The 25,729-nt window shown below is 50.1% G+C and overlaps 1 protein-coding gene across 16 annotated transcripts in view; it reads right to left on the bottom strand.

The window, feature by feature from the left end:
- The window catches only part of KALRN (kalirin, RhoGEF kinase), a 586,523-nt gene that overhangs the window by 24,652 nt on the left and 536,142 nt on the right, over positions 1 to 25,729 (bottom strand). For 10 of the 16 annotated variants that reach the window (XM_005873113.2, XM_005873115.2, XM_005873109.2 and 7 more), the window contains 6 exons: positions 25,394 to 25,579; positions 24,886 to 25,057; positions 20,683 to 20,921; positions 18,265 to 18,521; positions 14,366 to 14,489; positions 13,228 to 13,287 (listed from right to left, as the gene is read on the bottom strand). In XM_005873113.2, the coding sequence (XP_005873175.1) occupies positions 13,228 to 13,287; positions 14,366 to 14,489; positions 18,265 to 18,521; positions 20,683 to 20,921; positions 24,886 to 25,057; positions 25,394 to 25,579 (1,038 nt within the window). Of the gene's footprint in view, positions 1 to 13,227; positions 13,288 to 14,130; positions 14,170 to 14,365; positions 14,490 to 17,439; positions 17,976 to 18,264; positions 18,522 to 20,682; positions 20,922 to 24,885; positions 25,058 to 25,393; positions 25,580 to 25,729 lie in introns of those variants that run through there. The other 6 variants (XM_005873114.2, XM_014545254.1, XM_005873110.2 and 3 more) reach the window with 5 other exon arrangements.

Raw genomic sequence — 25,729 nt, 5'->3', positions numbered from 1 at the left:
TATGTGGGGGGTAGGGGTGTGTGGGGGGATTTGGTAAAAGCTTCTGCCTTCCCTACATCTAAGAGACTCTGCTATGTGAGGAGACATGTAGGGGACTGCCCCTAACCATGGGGAGCAGCGCCCCATCATTTGTTGGGGGTGCTAAGGAGGCCATGCATTTACCCGCCTGGCTTAGGTTGAGGCAAAGAGAACAACATCCGAACCAGCCATCTCACAGCCAAAGAACAAGAGACTGAGAATATCGTCTGAAGTCCCCAGTGGTTTTCTCAGGATGAGATAAAGGGCGGCTTTCCCCCCATTCAAACAACATTCGCCGTCTCTTCTGGGCTGGCGTAAGGTTTCGTGGACACGGAGGTGTGGGCCATAGGCCCTGCCCTCAAAATTTGGAGAATGTTGCCTGGATTTGGGTGATACTTTTCTTTTCTCTTCTTACCCAGCCTTTCCAAATATTCTTCAGTCAGAATGTTTCACTTCTTAATAACTTTTCTTTAAAGGAGAAAAGGCGCAGCCAGAGCCATCGACTGTAGGCTCTTCAAGGACAGGAGCCACTCGTCATTCCCCTTGTACCTCAGGCCCGAGCGTGGGGTCTGCTGCGTACCGGGCATTGAATGCATGTTGGCCGAATGAGTGTTTGATCTTTGTTCTCATTTCAGTTCTCCTGAGAATTGAGGACTGGTTCACAAATAGGATCTGGAAATAGGGCCAAATGGTCCATAAAATAATCCCTTCTGGTATATTGCAATTTACCAGAGCCTGTTTTCAAACACAGGTGGCAGGCAAACTTTTTGGGAAGTGATTAAAACGCAACAAAACCGGTTGCCTCTGAGAGAGGAGGTATCTGGGCACGAGGGGTTGTGAACTCTGAGCAGACAGAACGCGAAGAACCCAGACCCTAAGCCAGACCAGCTCTCCTGCCTTGGAAACATTCTTAAAGCAACTCGGGCCTCGGTTGTGTCTGTGACTTGGGGACAATAATGCCACCTGGAATGGTGTTGGGTGGGAGGACTCATTCACTGATGAGGGTTTTTGTGAGCTGACCCTTGGTCAGGTGGTGGTGTCCGGCAGGGAGGAAGGCAGACATGCTCGCTGCCTTCCTTGGGAATCCGCTGTTGAGTCTATGGAATTAAATAACATGGGTACAGTGGCCGGGTGGGGCCTGGCTGGTGTTACTGACCAGCCTTCCACAAGCATGAAGCATGGCCCTCACCCTGTCCCACCCCCGCTCCATCAGAAGGACTCCGGTAAAAACAATTTGGGAATGTGGCCAACTTTGCTCAGTGGCCTGTCTTTCCCGTCCCGATGGGAATCCACAAGGAGCGAGACAGGGAGTCCACGCAGGGGCCTCTGAGAGGACACAGACGACCAGTGGGAGAGATGAGTGGCAGTTCCCAGGTTATAAAATTGTACGTGGGGTTCACACCAGGCACTGTGCAGCACTTTTATAAGACAGCACCCCCACTGCTGCTTAGAGGACTTCTCGCCTTCTTTCTCGTTCTCATCACAACGCCAACTGCGGTAAGTACGTTATTAAACACCCGCACTGGTTAGAAAGCAGATCCTCTCGGCCTGGGTGCAGGCTTCAGTGGGGAGGTTGGAGAGAAAGGTGGCCAATAGGCTTTATTGCAGGCTCTCTATCTACAAGGGCTGGGGGGAGGCACCTGTCCTAATTGCGCTGCACGAGGCTGGCCCAGGTACTGCTGGGAATGGTGACAATGGCACTGACTTGTGCAGCCTTCTGGAGTCGGCACAGGCTACTCACAGCCTCCTTCATTGCCCCCCCCCCCACACCCCCCTGGGGAGGAAGTGCCACACAGGGGTCATTTACTTCCGTTTCCAGATGAGACAGGGAAGTCCATGTAAGATCCAGGAGACGGTGCAGAGGACTGGCCCTGACCGCTCCTTCCGCCACAGCATTCGGTGCAGAGGCAGGGTTTTGGGAAAAGTGTTGTGAAAGTTAGTCACTGATGCCAAAGGCCTACCTGCTCACCTTTGCTCTCCAGCCCATCCCTACCCAGTCCTCCTCGTTAAACTCCTCCAGCAAGGACCAGGAGCCTGGGCAAACACATGCTCATGATTTCGTGAACTTGGACTCTGGGTTGTGTCCATAGAAGATTCCTCCTCATTTTTCTTCTTTCTACGTGGAAGCAGATCCGAATGTGGACTGGAGGAGGGCTGTGACCGCCTCTCACGCTGTAGTGTAGGAGCCTCTGTATTGGTCTATGGCTCCCTACGGACGGACTTCAGGGCCCAGGCGGGCAAGGACCGTGTTTTGTTGAGTGTTAATGCCCCAGAGCCAGGCACATATTTGTCAGAGCCAGGGAAATGTAAAGGGGTGGGATCCTAATTAGGGGGAGGAGAGGGGAGAAAATGTCTTGCACGAACTTGGGCGTTTTCCTATTCCCATTACTTGGAATGTGACTTGCTCTGACTTCATCGCCGGCCCATGTGGAGACTCAGCCAGTAGTGCTCTTCCCTCCTCCATGCTCCTCCCATAGCCCTGCCCATGTGCCCATCTATCCTAGCATCTTCCCTGCAGTTACTGCCCCACGAGGCTGTGAATCCTTTAAAGATGGCCACTCTTGTACATGTCCCATGTACCACTTGTTAAGCTGCTTAACAGAGCATTTTGCACATAGCAGGAGGTCAAGTATTTGTTGAAGCAAATTCATGGAGGTCACACAATTAGCTCTGGTATATTGCAATTTACCAGAGCCTGTTTTCAAACACAGGTGGCAGGCAAACTTTTTGGGAAGTGATTAAAACGCAACAAAACCGGTTGCCTCTGAGAGAGGAGGTATCTGGGCACGAGGGGTTGTGAACTCTGAGCAGACAGAACGCGAAGAACCCAGACCCTAAGCCAGACCAGCTCTCCTGCCTTGGAAACATTCTTAAAGCAGCTCGGGCCTCGGTTGTGTCTGTGACTTGGGGACAATAATGCCCACCTGGAATGGTGTTGGGTGGGAGGACTCATTCACTGATGAGGGTTTTTGTGAGCTGACCCTTGGTCAGGTGGTGGTGTCCGGCAGGGAGGAAGGCAGACATGCTCGCTGCCTTCCTTGGGAATCCGCTGTTGAGTCTATGGAATTAAATAACATGGGTACAGTGGCCGGGTGGGGCCTGGCTGGTGTTACTGACCAGCCTTCCACAAGCATGAAGCATGGCCCTCACCCTGTCCCACCCCCGCTCCATCAGAAGGACTCCGGTAAAAACAATTTGGGAATGTGGCCAACTTTGCTCAGTGGCCTGTCTTTCCCGTCCCGATGGGAATCCACAAGGAGCGAGACAGGGAGTCCACGCAGGGGCCTCTGAGAGGACACAGACGACCAGTGGGAGAGATGAGTGGCCGTTCCCAGGTTATAAAATTGTACGTGGGGTTCACACCAGGCACTGTGCAGCACTTTTATAAGACAGCACCCCCACTGCTGCTTAGAGGACTTCTCGCCTTCTTTCTCGTTCTCATCACAACGCCAACTGCGGTAAGTACGTTATTAAACACCCGCACTGGTTAGAAAGCAGATCCTCCCGGCCTGGGTGCAGGCTTCAGTGGGGAGGTTGGAGAGAAAGGTGGCCAATAGGCTTTATTGCAGGTTCTCTATCTACAGCTGGTGGGGGGAGGCACCTGTCCTGATTGCGCTGCACGAGGCTGGCCCAGGTACTGCTGGGAATGGTGACAATGGCACTGACTTCAGCCTTCTGTTACCCCCCCCCCCCCGTCCCCCTGGGGAGGAAGTGCCACACAGGGGTCATTTACTTCCGTTTCCAGATGAGACAGGGAAGTCCATGTAAGATCCAGGAGACGGTGCTGGATCCAGAGGACTGGCCCTGACCGCTCCTTCCGCCACAGCGTTCGGTGCAGAGGCAGGGTTTTGGGAAAAGTGTTGTGAAAGTTAGTCACTGATGCCAAAGGTCTACCTGCTCACCTTTGCTCTCCAGCCCATCTCTACCCAATCCTTCTCGTTAAACTCCTCCAGCAAGGACCAGGAGCCTGGGCAAACCCATGCTCATGATTTCGTGAACTTTGACTCTGGGTTGTGTCCGTAGAAGATTCTTCCTCATTTTTCTTCTTTCTACGTGGAAGCAGATCCGAATGTGGACTGGAGGAGGGCTGTGACCGCCTCTCACGCTGTAGTGTAGGAGCCTCTGTATTGGTCTATGGCTCCCTATGGACGGACTTCAGGGCCCAGGCGGGCAAGGACCATGTTTTGTTGAGTGTTAATGCCTCAGAGCCAGGCACATATTTGTCAGAGCCAGGGAAATGTAAAGGGGTGGGATCCTAATTCGGGGAAGGAGAGGGGAGAAAATGTCTTGCACAAACTTGGGTGTTTTCCTATTCCCATTACTTGGAACGTGACTTGCTCTGACTTCATCGCTGGCCTGTGTGGAGACTCAGCCAGTAGTGCTCTTCCCTCCTCCATGCTCCTCCCATAGCCCTGACCACGTGCCCATCTATCCTAGCATCTTCCCCGCAGTTACTGCCCCACGAGGCTGTGAATCCTTTAAAGATGGCCACCCTTGTACATGTCCCATGTACCACTTGTTATGCTGCTTAACAGAGCATTTTGCACATAGCAGGAGGTCAAGTATTTGTTGAAGCAAATTCATGGAGGTCACACAATTAGCAGATAAGGACACTGGCCTCCTGACTGCCTTGTCTAATGGTCACTGCTCATGTGTGAAGGGACCTGAGGTGTCAGGCTGGGACCTGAAGGGCTCATCGTAAGCTGCCCTGTTTCTTGAAACCGAATGCTTCCCTTCCTTCGGAACAGTCTGGGGGGCCATGCAGAGTGGCAGACGGGAAAGGGGGGAGAACTGGAACCCAAGACAGATGTGGTTGTGGGGAAAGGTGACACTGTTTATGTGAAATGCACATGCTCTCTCTCTGGGAGACCAAAGGCCAGAGGACGGGCCTGCAATAGACCACGTGGGGAAGAGCTGCTGAGGACCCGGGTTTATTTGAACAGCAGAGGGCGGCAGGGGGTAGTGCTTCCTCCTGGATGAAAAAAACCACCACCATGTGGTCCATCACCCCTTCATTCTTCCTGCTGGAGAGAATGCCAGTGTCTCCTGGATGTTCCTTCAGAATGGGAGGGCAGGGAGGTAGCAGGAGAGAACGACAGGTAAAATCAACCAGCACCGAGGAGCAAGCTGAGCTCTGAAGACACCTTGAGTCCATTTTTCTTGCCAGTCAATCAATGCCCAGGATTCTGACTCGACGTCCTGACAGTGAGGCTGAAATCTGTCTAGAAGAGCAGGTAACCACCGACTCCAGAAAATCGCCCCACCCCACCTTTTCTAAACCCTCAGTACCAGCCACAAAACACAGTTCAAAGCTACACAGTGAGAACGCGACAGGAATAAACATGGTCAAAAGAAACTCAAAATAAATGCCCTAAACTGAACTCAGCTGCTCGAATGAACCAGCGTTTCTATTCTCTGCCTCTTCCTTCTATGCCCTTTGTGCTGGTTCATGGGAATCTGTGTTCAGAGGAGGAGGGAAAAGGGTGTTAGATGATTTTTGGTAATGAGAGTTGGCGATTCAATGACCAGATCTAAGAAAAACAATTTCTAAAAATTTAGGTTTGATTTCTGGTTTGGAGGTTTAACCCTTGATGTTTTCAAACTGGCCAGACCAGACATGATTTTCTGAATTTTTAGAAAATAGTTTTCTAAATGTTTAGAAAATCTTCCTACCTCTGCTCATTCCTAAATGAACACAAGCTGCAACTGAACACAAGTAAATGCAACTCAATCCCAAACGGCAATAGAACCGTCTCTGAACTGGTTTCTTACTTCCCAACTCTTTTCATTATCATTTAGTTCTAATTTCTTCTTCTTCAACTTTGATTTATCTCTTTGACCTAATTGTAATAGAAATATCTTATAATTTCTAAACGTATGAGATTTTTAATTATCGTTTTATTGTTACTGATTTCTCACTTAATTGCATTGTGGTTGGAGTAGTTGGCCCATATGATACTGTTTCCTTGATTTTTTTTAAATGAGACTTGCTTTATGAGTCAACTTTTGTAAAACGTTCCGTGGCTTCTTAAGAAGAATGTGTACGTATTAATTGTTGGGTACAGGTCTCTGTGGATGGCCATGGGTCAAGCACATTGTTTTATGGAGATTTCTATTCCAAATCCCTCTCCCTGCCCTCCTTGGTATTTTGGTTGGAGAACATCGAGTGTGTCCTCAAAAATTAAAAGGATGAAAATATGACTTTTAACAAAATTAAAAAAATCTACAACCCGTCCCACTAAACAGTGGAGGGGAAAAGAATGCAAGAAGGAGGTCTACTGGGTGTCTGCGTTGCTCTCACGTTGCTCTCAGCAGCCTGGGTGCCGGTCGGGAAGGGCTGGGCTGGGTGGGACCTCAGGTCCCTGGCGGTGGTATAACTTCCTTTTCATAAGTCACATTGCCAGCGTGGAGGCCAAGATCTTGACTTTGGATACAGCTTTTATGGACGCGTGTTTTGAGTTCTCATCCCTATCCCCCCAACTTTTTTTTACTGAGTGAAACAACCTCCCAGAGTCTAAGGTCCCACAACAGGTTAAACCTGGCTCCGAGGACAAGGGGGAGTGCAAGGTTGACTTGGGGACTCAGCCGCCAGATCGGATGTCCACGCCGGATGCCCTCTCCCTGGCCCTCCACAGTACTCCCTGCAATACTGTAATGCTCTGTGTTATTAAATTCTGATGCAGTGAATTGTCTAGGACAGTGGTTGGCAAACTGTGGCTCTCGAGCCACACGCGGCTCTTTGGCCCCTTGAGTGTGGCTTTTCCACAAAATACCGACTTCTGCGCATGGGCCGCGAAGTTTCAATCGCACTGTACGTGCGCGCCCGCACATGGTATTTTGTGGAAGAGCCACACTCAAGGGGTCAAAGAGCCGCAGTTTGCCAATCACTGGCCTAGGACATCTCATCAGGGAGCCTGCAGGTGAGCCTTCACAGCACGGGTGAGCAGGGCTGTGGGAGGAAGACTGTGGCCTTTTCTCCTCTAACAGCTGGTCCTGAGAGCAACTTCTCCTGGGTCAATGGCGCTTCATAATCCCATTAGCATGCACCCTAAATGACATGGGCTGGGCCTCCACTCAGGGGGCGGGAGCCACAGGACACGCATGACTGAGAGTGTACGTTACGATGGCTGCGCTGGCCTGAGAAACCCATGGAACTTCCTTTCCGGGCCTCTATGAATGGACTCCTGAGTCATTGGGAAAGGGTGGGGTGAAGACAAATAATTGCCCCAATTGTCAAAAGACTTAAAAGTTGTTGAGGAAGAAATTCTCCTCCAACCAGCAGATGTGCAACAAGGGAGGGCCTGGACCTGACCCTCCTAAGGAAGTACCTGAGCCTCAGTGACAGGCTTCCTCTGCATCCCGCGCCAAGTCTGGCCCCTCAAAGCACCACCCTCAAACCTGCTCTTTCCATTGGCTGAATAAGCATGACCTCTCTAGAGGGTAAGAGCACCCCATCTCCCCTGGGTGGTTGGAAGGAGCAGAAGGCATGACAGACGTGAGTCCACGGAGGACCTCTGGGAGAGACGCCGGCTCTGCAAGCTACACGCCTCAGTGGCAGAATGTAAGTCCGTCTGCACGCAGGGCCGGAACAGAGCGAGGCAAGAAGAGCAGGTCTCCAGGCCAAACCCGTCAGATGTATTACAAAGAAAATATTTTGTGAAAAACAAAACGAGAGGAATGTGATGCTTCACTTTCTTTTCTCCAAAGAGCTCTTTTCACACAAAAAAAATTCTTTTTATAAAATGCAGAAACAGGCGCGGGTGGAAACTCACTGGTGGTGCCAGGAGGTCAGTCACCGGCCTTTCTTTTCTCCAAAGAGCTCTTTTCACACAAAAAAATTATTTTTATAAAATGCAGAAACCGGCGCGGGTGGAAACTCACTGGCGGTGCCAGGAGGTCAGTCACCAGACAAGGGGGCGTGTGTGTCCTTCCAGCTGGCTGGCCAGGAGGCTGAATGTGGGGCAGGGAAGCCGCTGAGGTGGGAGCGACAGGCCAGCTCTTGGAAGACCGGAAGCTGGAGCTGGGGAAAGTGGGGCTGGGGAGGGAAGAAGGGTCCTCTCCAGCTACTCCAGTTCTCCCCGGAGCAGGGAGCGGACAATCCAGCCAGGTCTCAGGAGGCCGTTCCTGCCACGGCCCCTGCAAAGCACATTTCTGGAGCAAGACAGCGAAGCTTCTGCTTCTTCTTCTTTTGGGGTCTCCTTGTTGTCAGAATCAGAAGCTCAGGAGGGTGAAGGGTCTCTGAGTCCTGGCAGCTCACCTTAGGTCTGCAGGGCGCTCAAGGTTCCCCATCACGTACAGCAGCCCCTGTGCCCGGAAGCCGTGCTGCCGCCTACAGAGAACCCCGGGCCCAGAAAGGCCAATGGCCTGAGCCCTCACAGCGGCCTGAGCCCGCGCAGCGGCCAGTGCCCGGTCTGGAGTCCGTTCTTCCATGTGAGGCGGCCTTTGTGTGATTGTTATTTAACTCGTACCTCGGCCTTGCAAAGCTGGGATGGGCGGAAATGATACTCCTCTTTGTTGAGTTGGAACATTGAATAACAAATTTGTACCGAAAACTGGCACTGGCAGGCAGGTCTCGGCATCTGGCAGGATTTGTGTTTTAGGTTAAAACCACCCGGAGATGGGGCGCTGAGGAAGAGCAGGTGGTGAGGGTGGGGAACACAGGGACACCCAGGTACTGCCTTCAGGGCACCTTCTCACTTCCCAACAGAAAGTGACAACGCCCTCTGCCTCAGTTTCCTCTCTACAGGAAGCCCCCGTCTTCCCAGGGGCTGGAGGGAGGAGGGGCTTGGGAGTTATGGTTTAGTGGGTACAGTTTCAGTTTGGGATGATGACAAAGCCTGGAGATGAATAGAGTGACGGTTGCACGACTTGTGAAGGTATTGAATGCCACTTAAAAATGGTGAAGATGGTCAATTTCATGTCATGTATGTTTTACTGCAATTTAAACAATACATGAAAGGGACGGGGCTAACTAGTTTCCCAAGTTTTTGTCGACTCTGAAAGTCTATGATTCTTACCCTAATTAGAAATTTTCTCCCCAATTAGCTTCACCTTTCTAAGTGTCTTCTCTCCCTCATCTGTCAGAACCTCTCCCACAAGATCCCAACCCCGTTCTTCCTACAGATAGTGCCCCTGAGGGAATGCCTCCGGGCTGGCGCTGTGCCCACGGGTAAGGTCTGCATTTGGTCACACCAAGTGCGAGATACAGTCTTTCTGGAATCCTGACCCCCTCTTCCTCCGATGGGTTGACCTTCTCTGCTAGAAGTGCTATTGGGCATTAAAACAATTAAGATGCATATAGTTAATTGTGCTTGACCTAAAGGCTGGGTGAAGAATCCCCGTCCCTGAGGACGAAGGCTGGGAGGCTGGGTCAGGCCTCCCCGTCGAGCACATGATGTGGCCAAACAGCTGTGCCAGGCGGGAGGGCAGGTGCAGGAACCCAGCCTCCACACAGTCCTGACAGCCTCTCGGAGTGGCATGGGTGTGGGAACCTGCCTCACCGGGGTCCTAAGAGAATCCAGTAACGCTCAGACTTCTCAGAGATGGGTGCTGACTGGAGGGCCGGGCCGAGCCCCAAGCCCTGAGCCTGCTCTGGCCCAGGTACCGGGCAGACACGGGTGGGGCAGGACGGAGAAGCTGCCGGGTGGGCACCATCACGTCTACCCTCCTGGCAACGAAAGGCAGTCTGTGGTCTACACTGTCCTGGGAAATGGAATGAATATCGACGTGTCCCCAGGAGAGCCGAGTGTCTGTGTTTCACCCGCTTGGACTCTTCCTCCACGTAGAAACCTTTATCTCAGCTACCATAGCCCCTCCACTCCTATTCCCAACGTGTGGCCAGTGCAAGGCCAGGAAGGCAAAGAAGTAAGCCGACCCAGGGACAGCTCCCAGGCATTTTTGGAGCCATTCGCCCTGAGGTGTGGTCAGGGCCATCAGGTGAAAAAGGGGTGCTGGGCCACGAGGGACCGCGCAGATCTGGAGGCCGCCTTGTGGCAGCGAGTGGCATAGCAGGCGGTGCTGGGAGTGCGTTGTAATTGAAACATGCACGAGTCCCTGCAGGGGGAGGGAGGGAAGCATGGGAGCAGAACCACTTCCTTTAAATAACGGGGTGTCCTCTGAAAGCTTTGTAAGTCAGATTCCTAGGGTCTGAGGTGACTTATTGTCCTCTTAGCTGCGAAGGATGTGCCTATATATCTCCCTGAAACAGTGCGGTGGGACATATGCCAGCTCTGAGGGTAGCAAGCAGCTTGTTTAAGCAAGGACCCTGGGAAACGGCTCCTTACAGGAACCCTTCAATCCACCAGGTGAGAAGAAAGGATGCTTGGGTAGTGACGTGCTGTGGAGGCCAGGTAAGAGCCTATGCACGGCTAGGAGTGGCATCGATGTGCTGGCACAGGTCACGGGTAGGCAGCCAGCCGGGCAGGACGCAGCAGCGACCTAGCATGACACGCACACAGGGCCAGGGGGTCGGCCAGGGCTCCAGACCCAGGCTCCAGGCCACGGGAGTGAAGTGTAAAGCTCAGTAGAGCACAGGGACACATTCCTGAGGAGACAACACCCACTACAATAATCAGGGTCAGAAGATAGGAGTGAGGCTGGGGACCAGGCTGGGCCTGGAAAGATGCCCAAAGCTCTCACTTGAGCAGCGAGTGGGCTTCTGGAGGTGGCCTCCCTCCTGTTTCTCAAGCCGGGTCTTCCAAGCACAGCTCTCTTCCGGTGCACCTTTGGCCATTCTCGTCTGCAATGGACAGTGCACCGAGGTCCTACTTACCCACCCCTTGAGGACCCTCAGTTCACACGGAACAGTTTGCCTTCCTGTCTCTGACTTGTTATTTGTGCCTGAGAAGCCTAAGCTAGCGGTGATGCCGCTTTCCCTCAGCATCTGCTCCTGTGCTCAGGGCTAGCTTCACGGTGGCAGCTCAGTTCAGAGGAGCTCGCTGACGCTTACAAGGAGCATATGGCACATATGAGGGCCGCATGCACACCAGCCACAAGAAATGCTGGGTCAACCAGAATATTTGCAGCTTCCAGCCACACACCCCTTGAGAGTTCCAGTTCATTGAAATGTGAAAACGTCTTGGACATGCATCAAGACTGTGTTTGGCTTTTCTCGGTTCAGCATCGACAGCCTCATGCCTTTGCTTACGTGCCTCCAGCACCTCTGGGGACCCACCTCATTCAGCCGTGCAAAGGCTGCAAGCGCTGGAGGAACAGGAGCCTCAGAAATGCGTGCAGCTCACAATGCGGGGCTGAGATGTGTGTGTGCGCGCTCACATGCACGCGCTTAACTAAACGCAGAATGGCCCTGGGTGTGTGCTCCTCTCCCGGCCCGCATTCCCGTGCCCACTTCTTCCTCTAAAGGGCAGAGTAGCAAAGCCACTCTTCTCCCCCAGGCCTCCCGAGCTGAGAAAGGTCCCAAATTGCCTTCTGGAACACAGGTATCTGGCTTTCCCCTCCCTCCGCTTACAGATGACATCTCCAATATATGCCAGCCACACTTAGGCTGGAGGTACAGGACCACCAGGCATCTACAAGCCAACAGGTGTGGGCCCCACGGGAGCAGGGAAAGCAGAGCCAGACCTCCCCCAACACCCCCAGCATCCTCAGTCTCTAAGACGCATTTAAACTTCGAATGCAATGCTCACTTCCTCCCACCGCGGAGCACTGCACAGGCCCGCACATGCCCACACCGGCCAGATGTAGCTCTGTGGCAGCAGCCACATCCACAGGGGACTGTTTGGTTCTGGCGGGACTCCCACTTTCAACCGCTCGTCTCTGGCCGATTCAACTCCATCGGCATCTTCCACAGCTGCCTTGCCACATCTTTGGCAGCGTGGTCGTTCTTGGGTTGTGTGGTGGTTGTCATAATGTGGTGGTGGATTTCTTTGGGATCAGGTCAAATTAGAATAAAAACAAAAAATCCATCTAGTTAAGTGAAAAGCTTAGGGCTATAAAAAAATTATTTTTTTAAAAAAATTCTCTGCTTTGTCCTTAGAGGAAATTTCTAAACTTTTATCCAATATTGGAGATGGGGGCACAGATTTGGAGAAAAGCATTTCAGTGATTTCTGAAAGTGGTAGGGAACGCCAACTCCAAGTTTGCGTGAATCCTCTAGGGCAGCGGTTCTCAACCTGTGGGTCACGACCCCTTTGGCGGTCGAACAACCCTTTCACAGGGGTCGCCCAAGACCATCCTATCAGATATTTACATTATGATTCATAACAGTAGCAACATTACAGTTATGAAGTAGCAACGAAATAATTTTATGGTTGGGTCACAACATGAGGAACTGTATTTAAAGGGCCAGAAGGTTGAGAACCACTGCTCTAGGGTTTGCACATTCACAAGGGTTTCATTCATTGTGGGCCAGGTGAGCGTCCCGTTCCTATAACCCCAGATCATTTCCAGCCGAGAAGGAGCTGGAAGGTGATTCGAAGCTCTTGTTGGTGGAGGTGGTGGTTCCATCCCACATCCCTGTTACCCCGGGTGTGGGAAGGCCCCAGGGCAGCGTTTCAGTCTCCCTGTCTCTAGAGAGGGGGCCTTCTCAGGGCTCTGTTCCTTCCTTCGGGGTGGGCACAGCCACTGCCTGGGAGCTCTGGGCGCCGGGCAGAGGCAGGTGCTGGCGTTGCTGCAATCGCTCATTTGCTGTCAGCCAGCTGTGCACAGTGACGGAGTGCCAGGTCTCCGCAAAACCATGGTTAGAACGTGATTTTGCTGGAGTCTTGAGGGAGGAATAGGTCCCGTTGGAAGAGCCAGATAAAGAGAACAAAGGGGAGAGAAAAAGAGGAAAAGGGGAGGAGGGAGAAACAGAAGTGGGGAAAGCCAAATCTAATGGGTTCTCGTCTCTCAGCTGGAAAACCAACCACTGTTTATAATGCCATTTTCCATGAACAAAAAATTGTGTTCTAAGTTTCCAATAATGAAGCTGGGTATTTTCTACACAAAGCCAAACCCGCCAAAAAAGAAAACAACAAGCAAGCATTTAAGAGAAACACAAGTGTGTGTTCTTAAAAAGATATCTAGGTAGAATTTTCTATCAAAATCCAGCTGCATTACGTTTGTTTGTTTAAGTTGGGATGGAACACCCCGAGAAGCCCTGACATAACAATTTTCCTTTGCCTGACGGGTCACTTTAGCAAGGCCACGGTCACAGAGCACATTACAAAAGACAATCAGCGTAGGAAATAGGACAACAATAGCTGCTTCTACCTCCATGCTAGTATTAGGGTCAAGATCGTCACACTCTGACTCCTCGGAACTGTTCGTCTCCTTGGTGGGCAGCATGAGGAAGGGGGAGAGAGAGAACACAGTTAGAACACAGGCAGCTTTTGCTAGAGAGCGAGGAGAACGTCAGAGAAGCGCGGGCAATGGGCAACCGGGCAGAGGAAAACCCGGGCGGGGTGTGGTCGCCAAGGCGGCAGCATGCTCTTGTCAGGAGCGGAGGCTGGGAGCATGTGCAGCCGCTCATCCCACAGGAACTAGCAATGGAAGCAACCGCATGGAGCATGAGAGCTGTCGGATCGAGACTGTGGTCTTCGGTGAGGCTGGCCTTCCCAGATGAGGGTGAAGGAGGGAATACAATTTCTTTTCCCCAAGAAGGACGTTAGAATGGGTTTTGGCCGTTCTTATTTGCTCAGGAAGGTGAGGGAAAGTGCCAGGTAGATAGTCACACATTATAGCAGAATTAAACGTCAGCAGTCTAAGTTCCATTTGCCAGAGGGCAAAGTGTAAAGAAAACAGATCACACTGTTTTGAGACAGGAGGCAACCAGGGTCTGCCGAGGCCTAGACTCGGCGAGAGTAGCAGGTGGATTATTACCGAGCAGACTCGGGCGTCACCAATGTGCTACCCTTCCCTGCCATGCACAGGCTGGAACGTGATGTCTGAATTCTGGGGAAAAGAAATGAAACTTGGCCAAGGACACAGTGGCCCTTAAATTCCAAACCTCAGACTTGACAGGGTTGAGGGTTTGGAGAGCACCCCTCATCTCCTCACCCCACATGTACCGTCTAACCTACGATGCCAAATGGGCAACTCTGAGAACTTTGTTATGAATCAAGCACCTTGCGTTTCTAAGGGAATAATGCTGCAGATAATTTTGCTATAAAACATCTGCACAGTATATAGTTATGAAAGGAAAAAAAAAGAATACTTACTTATTTGAATCGAAGTTGCCAGGAGAAATAAAAAATAAAAAATAAATTGATCTTGCATGCAAAAACCTGTTAAACTACCTCCCCTCTGGCTCCCACGCTGGGAAGAAAGATCCCCGTCCCCCCGGTCGCCTCGTGAGGATGCTGCGGGGGGAGTGGAGGGGGTGGGATGCAGCTCCGGGATCCTTACTCACTTTAACAGAGACTTTGTGGCCCAGAATATCCTTGGGTTTACGAGGCCCTGTGGCTTCATTTTTACCCGAGTTCTCCACTTCCGCCCGCTTTCTCATGCGTAGAGTATGCCATGAACATGACTTCCTGTTGTACCAAAAAATGCACCAATCAAAATGGCAGGTCAGGGCAGAGACAGGCAGCAGGTGGGCTGGCCACCTGTGGGTGCGTCGGTAGGTGAGGGGCTCCAGTCGTGCCCCGGCGTCAGAGGCCCCAAACCTGCACGCCAGTTCCGTGATGGGCAGCTGACCTCACCTCCAACGGGAAGCGAGCGAGGATGAACTGACCCTCTTGAGATGTGCAAGGTGGACCACAGCGTTTGAGAAAAACATGAGCCCTGAGTTAGGAAACTCTACCAGGGGCAACTTTTATAAAATACTGATGAGGTCTTATAGGCCTGAGGCAGTCCCTTCCTGAGGGGTTTGGTGGATAAGGGAAGAACGGGTGGTGGTGGTAGGGGAGGGGGTTGGAAAGATAAAAGGAGTTTATTCTCTAGTGTGTAAGTTACTGGCACTTCCCTGGGATCAGATATAAAGACTCAAAAGGACGATTTTGAGGTTTCCATCTTGTTATTTGTGTTTGGACTGTGGCCTCTCCCAGACACTGTGGTGCAGATAGGATCTTTGGGGGCAGTTGACTCATTTATCGGGATATCATAGGATAAAGCAGTGGTTCTCAATCTTCCTAATGCCACGACCCTTTAATACAGTTCTTCATGTTGCGGTGACCTCCAATTTCATTGTTACAGATACATAATTAATAAAGCATTGTGATTAATCACAAAAAAATATGTAATTATATATGTGTTTTCTGATGGTCTTAGGTGACCCCTGTGAAAGGGTCGTTCGACTGCCAAAGGGGTCGCGACCCACAGGTTGAGAACCGCTGGGATAAAGGGTTTGTGGCCTATGTTCTCCACATCACTGGGTGTTTGTACATGTGAGGCTCAGTCAACCACTAAGAGGTCCTAGGGTTTTCCTGTTGGGAGAAGAACCAACATGTGCTCTCAGGGAGGCGAGGCCGGCCATGCCCTTTCCCACTGTCCTAACTTATTTTTTCCCATGAGGCGGGTGAGAGCTACATCTTCACAGACCTGCCAAGAGAAGCTCAGAGCAGAGCTCTTGATATGTTAAGACTCAAAGACAAAGACCCCAGAAGCCATGTCCCACATGGCACGAATGACCTTGGTCGGCCATAATAATTCCAGGTGTGGCCGCAGATTCTGGACGAAGCTCTAATAGTGTCTGAAATAAGTGAGGTAAGTGAGGTTGGCTTCCCTTCAGTGTCTCCTTGTCCAACGTAGGCCTATGCAGGCCAGAGCTCAATGAAAAGAGCTTCATCAAGGGAGAGAGAAGACAGAGAGACATATAAGGTTTAAGAGGATACTCCAAAATGTATCACATCCCCTCCACAAAATTCCACATATGTTAGGAATTTTAGGAAGTTCTGAGAAAGGTGTCCCCAAAATATTTATCACTAACACACGTGGTCAAAAATCCAACTTTCTGAGTAGGCAAGAAGAGCAATCATAGTCACATTCTCGAATCTTTTGGGAAAGTGGGCTCCTTTAAAAGGCCAGAGTCTCTTGGCCAGATCTTCTCTTGTCGCTCCTAAAGAGGCAGGCTGTGAGGGACCCCTGCATGCCAGCTCCTTGCCCACCTGCTGTACCTGAGTGAGACCCAGTCATGGAAGCTCATCTTAGGTGATATCAATCTGTTAGCTTTAGAGTTTCATCTCATATCTTTGCTCCAAATCCATGTTTCTAACCCTCTCTGAGAACATGAGTCAGGCAGGTCCTTGCTGAAGACTCCTAGGTAGATAGCACAGTGTGTGTGTGTGTGTGTGTGTGTGTGTGTGTGTGTGTGTGTTCAGTCATTACAACCCTCTGGGTCATTGGGCATGCTCAGTGAGACACTAGAAACGTTACAAACAGTGCTCAGAGCGGGGACTCAGAGCAATACAAGTGGTGGGACAGGCTCAGCTTCATGTTCTTCTTCCCAGGAGAACGCATCCTCATGGTCCGGGGAGCTCCCATCTCTTGGCCACAAGCCCAGGGACTGATGTGGAAACAGGGTTTTGGTGACACTGGCCCGTAGGCATCACACGAACTCTGACCTCTGTGGTCACAGTAGGCCCCGGGGAGGGTACGGTGCATGTCCTTCACTGATAAGTGACACCCACTCTCAGTCAGCTGCTCGGCTCCACCTCCACCTCCACCACCCCTTGTGTAAGAGCAGCTGACAAGGAACCAAAGTGACCGATTTGTACCGATTCTGTTCTCTCTCACCCAGCCTGACCCCTCCTACCGTCCCTCCCACAGAAGATGTGAAAAGTGACCAATAGACTGGAAGGCGAGGAGGAAGACCTGCTCAGAACCTGCATGATTAGATCACAAGTCATTGCGTGTCCATCCTGTAAGGCCACTGATTCATAACAACGTCAATGCTTGGAGGGCCTTTGTTCCCAAGGCTTCTTAAAGGGGACCACAGCCAAGTGACTTTAGGATAAGATGCATTGGGCCTCTTTGTGCCTTAGGGGACACGGCTGATTCCCAGGTGGGCCTGTGGTTGCCTAGAAAGGCCAGGGCCAATTCAGCAGCCTCCACCCCGGAGCTGGAGAAAGGGCCACAGAAGCACAGCTCCGTCGGTGACCCTGCTCAGACATCTTACAGGAGCCCCTTCCATCCCTGAAGCCATGACCACACAGCACGGAAAGCAGCGGGGAGGCAAGCCAAGCACTACCTTCTACTCTAGTTATTAATTTACGCCAGCACCTCGAGGCCACCCAGGTGGACAGTATCCAATCTGCCTCCTTCCTCATCTCAGAGGTTAGAAGAAACCAACAGGGGCTATTTAGAAGGGAAGACTGGGTGGGGTTGGAGCCTTAGCAACTGATTGTCAGTGCATTCAACCAACTTCTAAAGCATAGAAAAGAAAGGAAAAGGAAAGGGGTGGGGGTGGGTGGGGGAGAAGAAGAATTGCTCATTTAAAAGTCCCAGAATAGTGAAATGGGGAAAAAGGGTCAACTAGTCTTGAACCTCATTAAAACATGCTCATGGTGAAAATTTATTTTACATATTTAAAATAGTACATTTAAAATTATTAGTTACATTACAGGTACAATGATGAACATTGTGACTCTCCATTATATTGCACAGCCTGACTTCATCCATATGGGTTTCTTTAAATAGTGCAAAATACTTTATACAGGAATGTGTTCGGAAGGGTCTTTGCAACCAAAATAAGGAAAAGAAATATCTTACAAATGACCATGAACATATATTAAACGCACAGGGGAGGGGAAATTAAAAAAAAAAAAGTACAATCTGTACAGAGGAATTGCCATAGACAACCAAAAAGTTCCCTCTCTCCTGGGAGAAGCAGCGGGCCTCTGACCTGCACAGGTCTGGCATTTGTGCTAAGGTAATTTTTTGGTGTCAATCAAAAAAATATATATATATATATCAGCAACTTAATCCAATATAAATAGAAGTCCAGTCCAGTGAATCCTGCGGTGGGGCACGTGGAGCCACGGAAGGCATGCTGTCACCTAGGGTCTCAGTAGGGCTCTTTTCTTAGCGAGAGGGAGAGGGGGGAAAAATGAACAAAAATTATAAACAAAATGGAAAGGAGAACCACCGCCACTACCATCCATCCACAAAAACAAAAGATTCGGGACAATCCAGCCTGGACGCCGGGCTGCGGTGGCTCCGGGCCCTCAAGCATCGCTTCCGTTGGTGGCGCTGTCGTGAGAAAGCAGCAGTAATTCCCTACCGGGTGTTTGCATTTTTGTGTTCTTGGTTTGTTTTGGAATTTTTTATATCCACATACTCCTCTCCCGGGGAAGCCACCGAGGCACTTACTTGATGCTCCCGTCACTATTTTCTGCCGCCGCCGTGGCTTTGGTGAGGGGCGCCAGGATGCTGCCCGGGACCCAGCCCTCGGCCGCGGGCGAGTGGTCGCTGGCAGGCTGGTACACCAGGCACATGTTCTGCTGGTTGACGGCGAGGACCTGGACCACCTCACCTTGGCTCACACAGATTTCATTCTCCTTCAGTGCATAGTAATCTTTGATCACGGCCATGGACGAGGTCCCATTGCAGCCTCCCAGGTCACTCTGCTGGGAGACAGGAAGAGGGACCCAGATACAAGAAGGCTGGGGCACACGGCCTGCTCTGCATCCTGTGTGGGTAAAAGCCCACCCTCCCACTAGCAGGGGAAGATGATTTTGAGTAATGACATTATATTCATAAACATACTCTTGTTTCATACAACATATAGGGTGTCCCCCCAAAAATGTATACACACACTTTGAATAATGATAAAGGCAGTGTTTATTAAAATACATTTCATTTTCAAAGCTGAGCAATCAGGTGTTAAAGTGTGTATGCATTTTTGGGGGAACACCTTGTATAATCAAGGGTGAACAGGTAGAGATACTGCTGGCCTAGGTAAAGATGTAAACACACCTTCCACCTGCAAGCCCCTCCCTAGCATGCAACCTTCCTGACTACGTCCTCTGATTAATGGAAGGAAAAGCATGGTACTGGCACAGGGGTCCATGAGCACCTGGGCAAAGTGAGGTCAGCGCAAAGGTCAAGCTAGAGGTCATAACCCCAAGGGGAAAGAACACAGACCCTTTGATACACCTTTTTCTTCCTTTTGAAAAAACATTGGTCTTACTCTGTTCCTACATTCTGACCCTTCTTGAGACAGGAGTAACAATGAGCCATTTGCCTAATTCAAGGGCAAGGTCATGACCTATCCTGCCCCAACTCCTGTGGGGACAGAACTCCTCCAGTTTCCCCTATTCTCATTTATGCAGAGGCCCTGCCTCTGTGGCCTTTTCACATGGCTCTCCACCAGGGAAGTTGCTTCTAGACAGACCGGTAAGTCCCAGAGAGGCCTGACTGCCTCACAGAGCATGGTGAGAGCCAGAAATTCTTCAAAAAGCTTGACAAAATGCCAATGTGACTTCAACTTATGCACAAGAGCAGGGGGTTTTAAGATGGAACATCATTTCTAGGTGATGTGATAAAATAGATCGGTACAGTTACTCTAATACAGAACTGAAGTCAGACACTGTTAATTAAAAAAAAAAATCAGTGTCATCTAACTAGAGGCCCGGTACACGAAATTTGTGCACTGGAGGTGGGGGGTGTGTGTGTGTCCCTCAGCCCAGCCTGCACCCTCTCCAATCTGGGACATCCCTCTCATAATGTGGGACTTTTGGTTCCCAACCGCTTGCCTGCCTGCCTGATTGCCCCTAACCGCTTCTGCCTGCCAGCCTGATCGATGCCTAACTGCTCCCCTGCCGGCCCGATCGCCCCCAACTGCCCTCCCCTGATCGCCTGGTCACCCCCAACTGCCCTTCCCTGCCAGCCATCTTGTGCACGGGTGTGACAGTCAATTTGCATATTACCTCTTTATTATATAGGATAATTTAGGTAAAAAGAATAAAATCAGAACATGTACACCAAAATGTTCCTATTCAACGACCCACTGAGTTTTAGAGGAAACTGAGGCCTAATCTGATTCACTAACTTGCTGAGGTTCTAGAGCAAGTGAGTTGCAGAATTGGAATGGAAACCAGATTCCCTAATTCCTCATCTTTCCTATTTGTTCTCTTGCTCCTACTACCTGGTGGGATGAAAGCAACTGTGTAGACTGAGTCTACACTTACGTCTGTGGCTGTCCTCATGGTGATGATTGCATGATGGATTATCAATGATAAGTGTTTAATCCAAGACTGGCTTCCCCATTCACACACACGAGTGACTTCTTGCCACATTAACCAGTGGGTGGTGAAGAACTGTGAGTCACTTCGGCAGCTCATCATTAGAAAAGGCAATGTCTTTAAAATGTCAAACACCAGAGTGGTGCCTTTTAGGTGACCTACACCACAACTCTCTATTTGGTGTAAATCACCTGTTTTCATAATTGCGACTATGGTAACACCTTACACTTTTATGGAGTTTCTGCTGATGACTACTGCTCTTGAACACAGTTTCTGAGCCAGAGGGAACTGATCTAACACACTCAACTTGCAGAGAAGAAAGAAGAATAATTGAGACTAGTCCATATCTAGCACAGTTTCTGAGCCAGAGGGAACTGATCTAACACACTCCACTTGCAGAGAAGAAAGAATAATTGAGACTAGTCCGTATCTAGTGGGCTGTTCCTGCTCAAATGATCAGCACAAAAAGATGCTACTTCCTACAGTGAGCCCTGAGGCCATGCCCTCAGGTTGGCAAGGACGGGACCCATGGGCTGTCACTTACCTTGCTGGCCTCAAACTTGTCTCCAGGCTGGTGGTAGTCAAACCCTGGACTGCCATTGGAGGTAGATATCTTCAGGGGTGGCAGAGGCGGGTTATAGCTGAAGCCCTTTGGGGGCTTCTCAGAGCCCACAGGGATGGAAGAGTAGGGCCGTGGGCTGGCCTGGGGAGTCCTGGCAGGCGGGGCCCTCATCACGGCCGAGCTCCTCTCCTTCCGCTGGTACTCAATGGGCGACTGCAGTGCTGCAGAGAAGAGCGACGGTTACTCTGAGCTCTGGGGATCCCGCAGGGCTTGGGAGCTTCTTAGGTACGGGCTCCATACCAGGCACAATGGGGATACAGAAGGAAGACACTACCCTTGTTGTTAAGGAACTTATCTACTGTGAGAACTAAGAAACCTTCCTGAATAACGAAAATACAAAGCCCAAGTAGTGAGGTGCAAAGTGTTGTGCGAAAGGAGGGAGTGTGTGGTGTGGGTGCCTGTGTACAGGTGGTGGCGATAAAGAACTTCAGAGGAGGTCCGGCTGTCAGGCTGTGCCGTGCAGGCTCTGCAGGAAGGAAGCAAGTGTGGCGTGTGCCTGGGGGACAGGATGGAACCATTATGTGGAGCACCGGGCCATGGGTCTCCATGGAAGAGGAGGTGAAGCAGGTGGGGGAGGCAGAGGTGCCATGTGCGAACGACCTAGAAAGCCAAGGCTCATGAGTCTGGATTTGATTCTGAAGATCATGAAAAGTGATTGGATTCATGAATGTGAACGTTTTAAATTCAGACTCTCTCACCACAGCCAGGCTTAGAGGACATTAACCTTGAAGCAGTTGGGAGGACAGATTGGAGAGGCTGAGACAGAAACAAGCAAGAGGCCCAACTCAAGCAGCAGCAGTGGGCATGTGGAAGGGATTCGTCTGGCAAGTGTTCTGGAGGCAGACTAGACTCCAACCCTGCCTGGGGTGTAAAGAAGGCAAGAATCGAGGGTCACACTGGTTTGGAGACTGGGAGAAGGGTTGTCAAGGAGACAGAGGAAAAGCTGATTTGAAAGAAATGACGTGGGCTTTGTTTCACTGAGTTTAAGATAAAAAAGTTCCAAGGTCTGAGTCCTAAAGAGGTACAGCCAGTCAAAGGCCACCGAGGTCAAACTCTGTAATGACGACATCAAGGACTGGCCAGATAATGCTGGTTTTATCAGTATTTGCTGTAACAAATACTTCCATGGGTTACCAGCTGGGGCCCAGAGAACTTCCCATTATTAGAGCATTTCTATAGTGATTGGTATGAACTTCACCAGGACCCAACATTGGCCACATTGTCTTCCTATTTGCTGTCTCAGGAGGGAAAGACGGGCTCTGAGATGCCTGCACAGGACTCTGTAAGCAGGCCTGGCCCTCGGCCATCATCACATCCTTGTCTCCCGAGTGTGTCCAAGTACAGAGCAGGCTCTGCTGGAGCCCGGCCTTTCTCCCTGGAGAGAGCTCTGTGGGCTTAGCTACTGAGGTGTCTATAATCTGGCCCAGCAATAGTTGCATAATTCACTAACATTAGGAGACAAGTCTCTTGGAACCAGGGCAAAGTCTGAATCACTGACTGCTCAAAGGAATGCAGTTCTATGCTTTATGTAGAGAGACTTAAGTCGAGTTGTGAAGCAGGCCCTGTCAGACTGCCCTCCCAAAGCAATACCTGCTACATGGAGTTGGGATGCTCAAATGTTTGAATCGAGTCTATATCTACACTAATAAAAGAGAAACATGCAAATTGGTGTCACTCTGCTACGTCCACCAGCCAATAAGGATGAGTATGCAAATTAATCCAACAAAGATGGCAGTTAATTTGCTTATGCAGGCACGGAGCAAAGACTGAAGACGACTGAAGACTGAAGATGACTGAAGACTGACTGAAGACTGCTGAAGATGACTGAAGACTGAAGACTGAAGACTGAAGATGACTGAAGACTGAAGACTGAAGCCTCACTGCTGTAGCCCAAGCGGAGAAGCCAAGCCTCGCTGCTGCAGCCGGACCAAAGGCCTGGGTCCCGGGTGCTGGAGGAAAACCGGTGATGGCAGGCAAGGGAAGGAAGGCCTATTGCGTGAATCTTCGTGCAACGGGCCTCTAGTTCTTAAATAAGCCACCTCCAGAGCCTGTGTTCTGCCACCAGCCTCAATGTGCATACCTTAGGCCTTTGGATGGGGAAAGCTGTGCATCTACGGACAGGGTTTGTTTCTGGCTGGTGGATACAGTGCTTATACCTGATCCTGTTTCTTTCTTTGCTTTGTTGGTGAGGGAGCTCACATATAAATGTGTGTTCTACACTAGCAACTCTACTGCAGTTTTGTGGTTAAGAACCTAATTTTAGGTTATACAGTTCTGGGTTCAAGTCCTTGTCTTTGTGACTTTGGACAAGTTTCTTAACCTCTCTGAGCCTCTTCTCCTCACCTTAAGAATATACGATGACAGTACTTACCTTTCCATGTTGATGTGAGGATTAAATGTGATAATACATGTGAAATGCTTAGCATGGTGCCTGGCACAGAGAAAGGATGGCAGCCGCTATTTCAATTATTTCCGGTTTCAATTTTATTCTCCTCCCTTATTTTTCTTTTGTCCTGAATTAATGAATGTAGAAACCTCATTCCAGCTTAGAGTCTATCAGAAATTCCTGATAGAGTGAAATTTAATAAATGTATTTTATATATGCACATATTTTTTGTATAAAGTTATTTTATTAGCATAAGTGTTAATTCACAGTTGTATATTCAGACACTGTAAATTATATACAACTTTCATTACTATTCCTCAGGGCTAGGCTGGTGTTTAATTTTAGACTTTTTAGAATGAAAATAAACCTAGAGGTCACTTAATTCCCCCCCCCACAAGGTATTCTATAGTTGGGGGACCAGGGGACATGACCCAGAAAGACTTTCTGTAAGTGTGAAACTGCTTCGAAGTCCCATGCTCTATCTCAAGAAGTCACGGCATCCTTCGATATAATTTTTTTATTTGTTTTAAAATAAACACAATGTGTTAAACCTCTTATCGTGGAGTAAAACTGATACTGCAGGGAGGCGTGCCATGTTTTCCTATTTCCAGGGTGGCTGGCACGCCATGGCACATGCCAGTGTGGGCGAAGCACACTGTTTCTCCTTTTCACAAAATGAGCTAACTGAGGTCCAAGGAAAGGTCCTCAACTAGTGTGTCACCTTTAACCTTTCCCCACAGCACTCAGGCCCATGCTAGACATCAACAAATGCTCTATTTGCATCATTTGACAGGTTCCAGTTTGTGGTGCTGGCAAGGAGGTGACACAGTGGAGGGAGGTGTGTGTGTGTGTGTGTGTGTGTGTGTGTGTGTGTGTGTGTATGTGTATGCACATACAGCCCTATGTGCTTGCTGAGTCTCCAGACTTGCTTTGTTACCGGTTATATTTTGTCTTCATCTTCAAGCTCCATTTCTGCTCAGAGAGACATCTAAGCTCATAACTGCACAGATTACCACTAGTTTAACCCTGTACACTTCCTTTCCCACACCAAGCTCAACGTGAAGAAGATCCCCACAGGGAAAACAAATAAAACGATGTAAATAAGATAGCGGCTCCACTTCATTCCAGACCACACAGCCCATTAGGGGCACTCCTGCAAGGTCCACAGAGAGCTACATTCTCTGCGTCATCAATCTGTTCTAGGAAGTTTAAGGTATTACTGAAATTTTGAGTGTGATCACCTCTCATTGGAAGAGAGGACTTGTCCAGGCTCTCACACTGTTGGGAGCAGAAGGGGCATTTGAACTGATCTGCCAAATTCCTAGTCTCTCGATAACACTGGAGAACCTGTGAGCGTACCAGCCATCGGCCACCAAAGGGGAAGACACATGTCACTGATGTCGGACCCTAAGGGAAAGAGGTGGTGCCTGCCTCTGACTTTTGCCCCAATTATGACCAGCTGGTAATGGTGGCCACGAGGCACCTATGTATTGGCTATAAGGGAGGATCCCTGCCCTCGGAGAGACGGGGCTTCTTTATAATGCTCCATCTGTTTCCCTTGCGCATTCAGGTTCTGATGCTAATTAGAAAAATTCTAAACAAAGTGTTTCTGAAAACTAAGTTGAACTCCATATAAAACGTGATCTGGGCTCAGAACTCACCATAAGCCCAGACCCAAGGAAGCTCAGGGGTGTGGGGTGCCAGAAATTGCCCTGCTAGAAGCCAGGCCCAGGACCCACCATTTAAGAAGTCTCGCTGTGTTTCTAAGACTTGGCTGATGTCCTGCACCCAGGCCTGCTGGATGTCAGCGTTGGCGGCTTGCAGAATGACCCTCTCCGAAGTCTCCCTGTTCATGAGCGCAAACTTGCAGGGGTCACGATCCACGTCCTCCTCCAGGACCAAGTGATTCATCTGGAAGACACCAAGGTGATCTGTTCATATGTAAGCGGTTTAATAGAAATCAACAACATATCACAGTTCCGCGAAGTTTTTGTTTCAAAATTTGGCCCTGGATCCAACAGCTAAGTACTTTGGTCTCTGTCTTAGAGACCTGCAGGATCCTGCTGCAGACGGGCACTCCCCTGTCACTTTTTCCCACAGATGCTCAACCTTCATGCCCGAAAGGTCAGGAGGCTGAAAGATCTTTAATGTTCAGGATCCTGACTCATTCCATGCCTCTGTCTTAGGAAAGCAGCTCCCCCAAATTTGGCCCTTCTTCGTCTCTTCTCACCCCCATGGGATCCTCACCTTGATGCTCCTTTTGAACATGTAGCCTGGGGTGACAGAGCCCTTCCTGAGCAGTTCGCTGAAGATGACAATTTGCTCAAAGAGGAACACACGCCTCTCCTTGGTCCGAGACTGCATGCCTGCATCCAGCTCAATCACGTAGAACGTGTCCTGCTGCAGCAGCTTCCCCTGAGCGGTCAGTGTGCCCTGATGGAGAGAAGGGCTGGGGTGAAGCAAATGAAAAATGGAGAGACCACCACAGCCCTTTGGGTCCACAGATTCTCCCCTCTATGGACAGGGACAGCAGATGTGATACCCAAACCCTCTGGGCTTAATAAGAGACTGAATTAGGACCGG

Source organism: Myotis brandtii, unplaced genomic scaffold (genome assembly GCF_000412655.1).
Source record: "Myotis brandtii unplaced genomic scaffold, ASM41265v1 scaffold4, whole genome shotgun sequence".
In the NCBI taxonomy this organism is placed as follows: domain Eukaryota; kingdom Metazoa; phylum Chordata; class Mammalia; order Chiroptera; family Vespertilionidae; genus Myotis; species Myotis brandtii.
The sequence above is the reverse complement of the archived record's forward strand: the minus strand, read 5'-3'. Positions and strand labels throughout refer to the sequence as shown.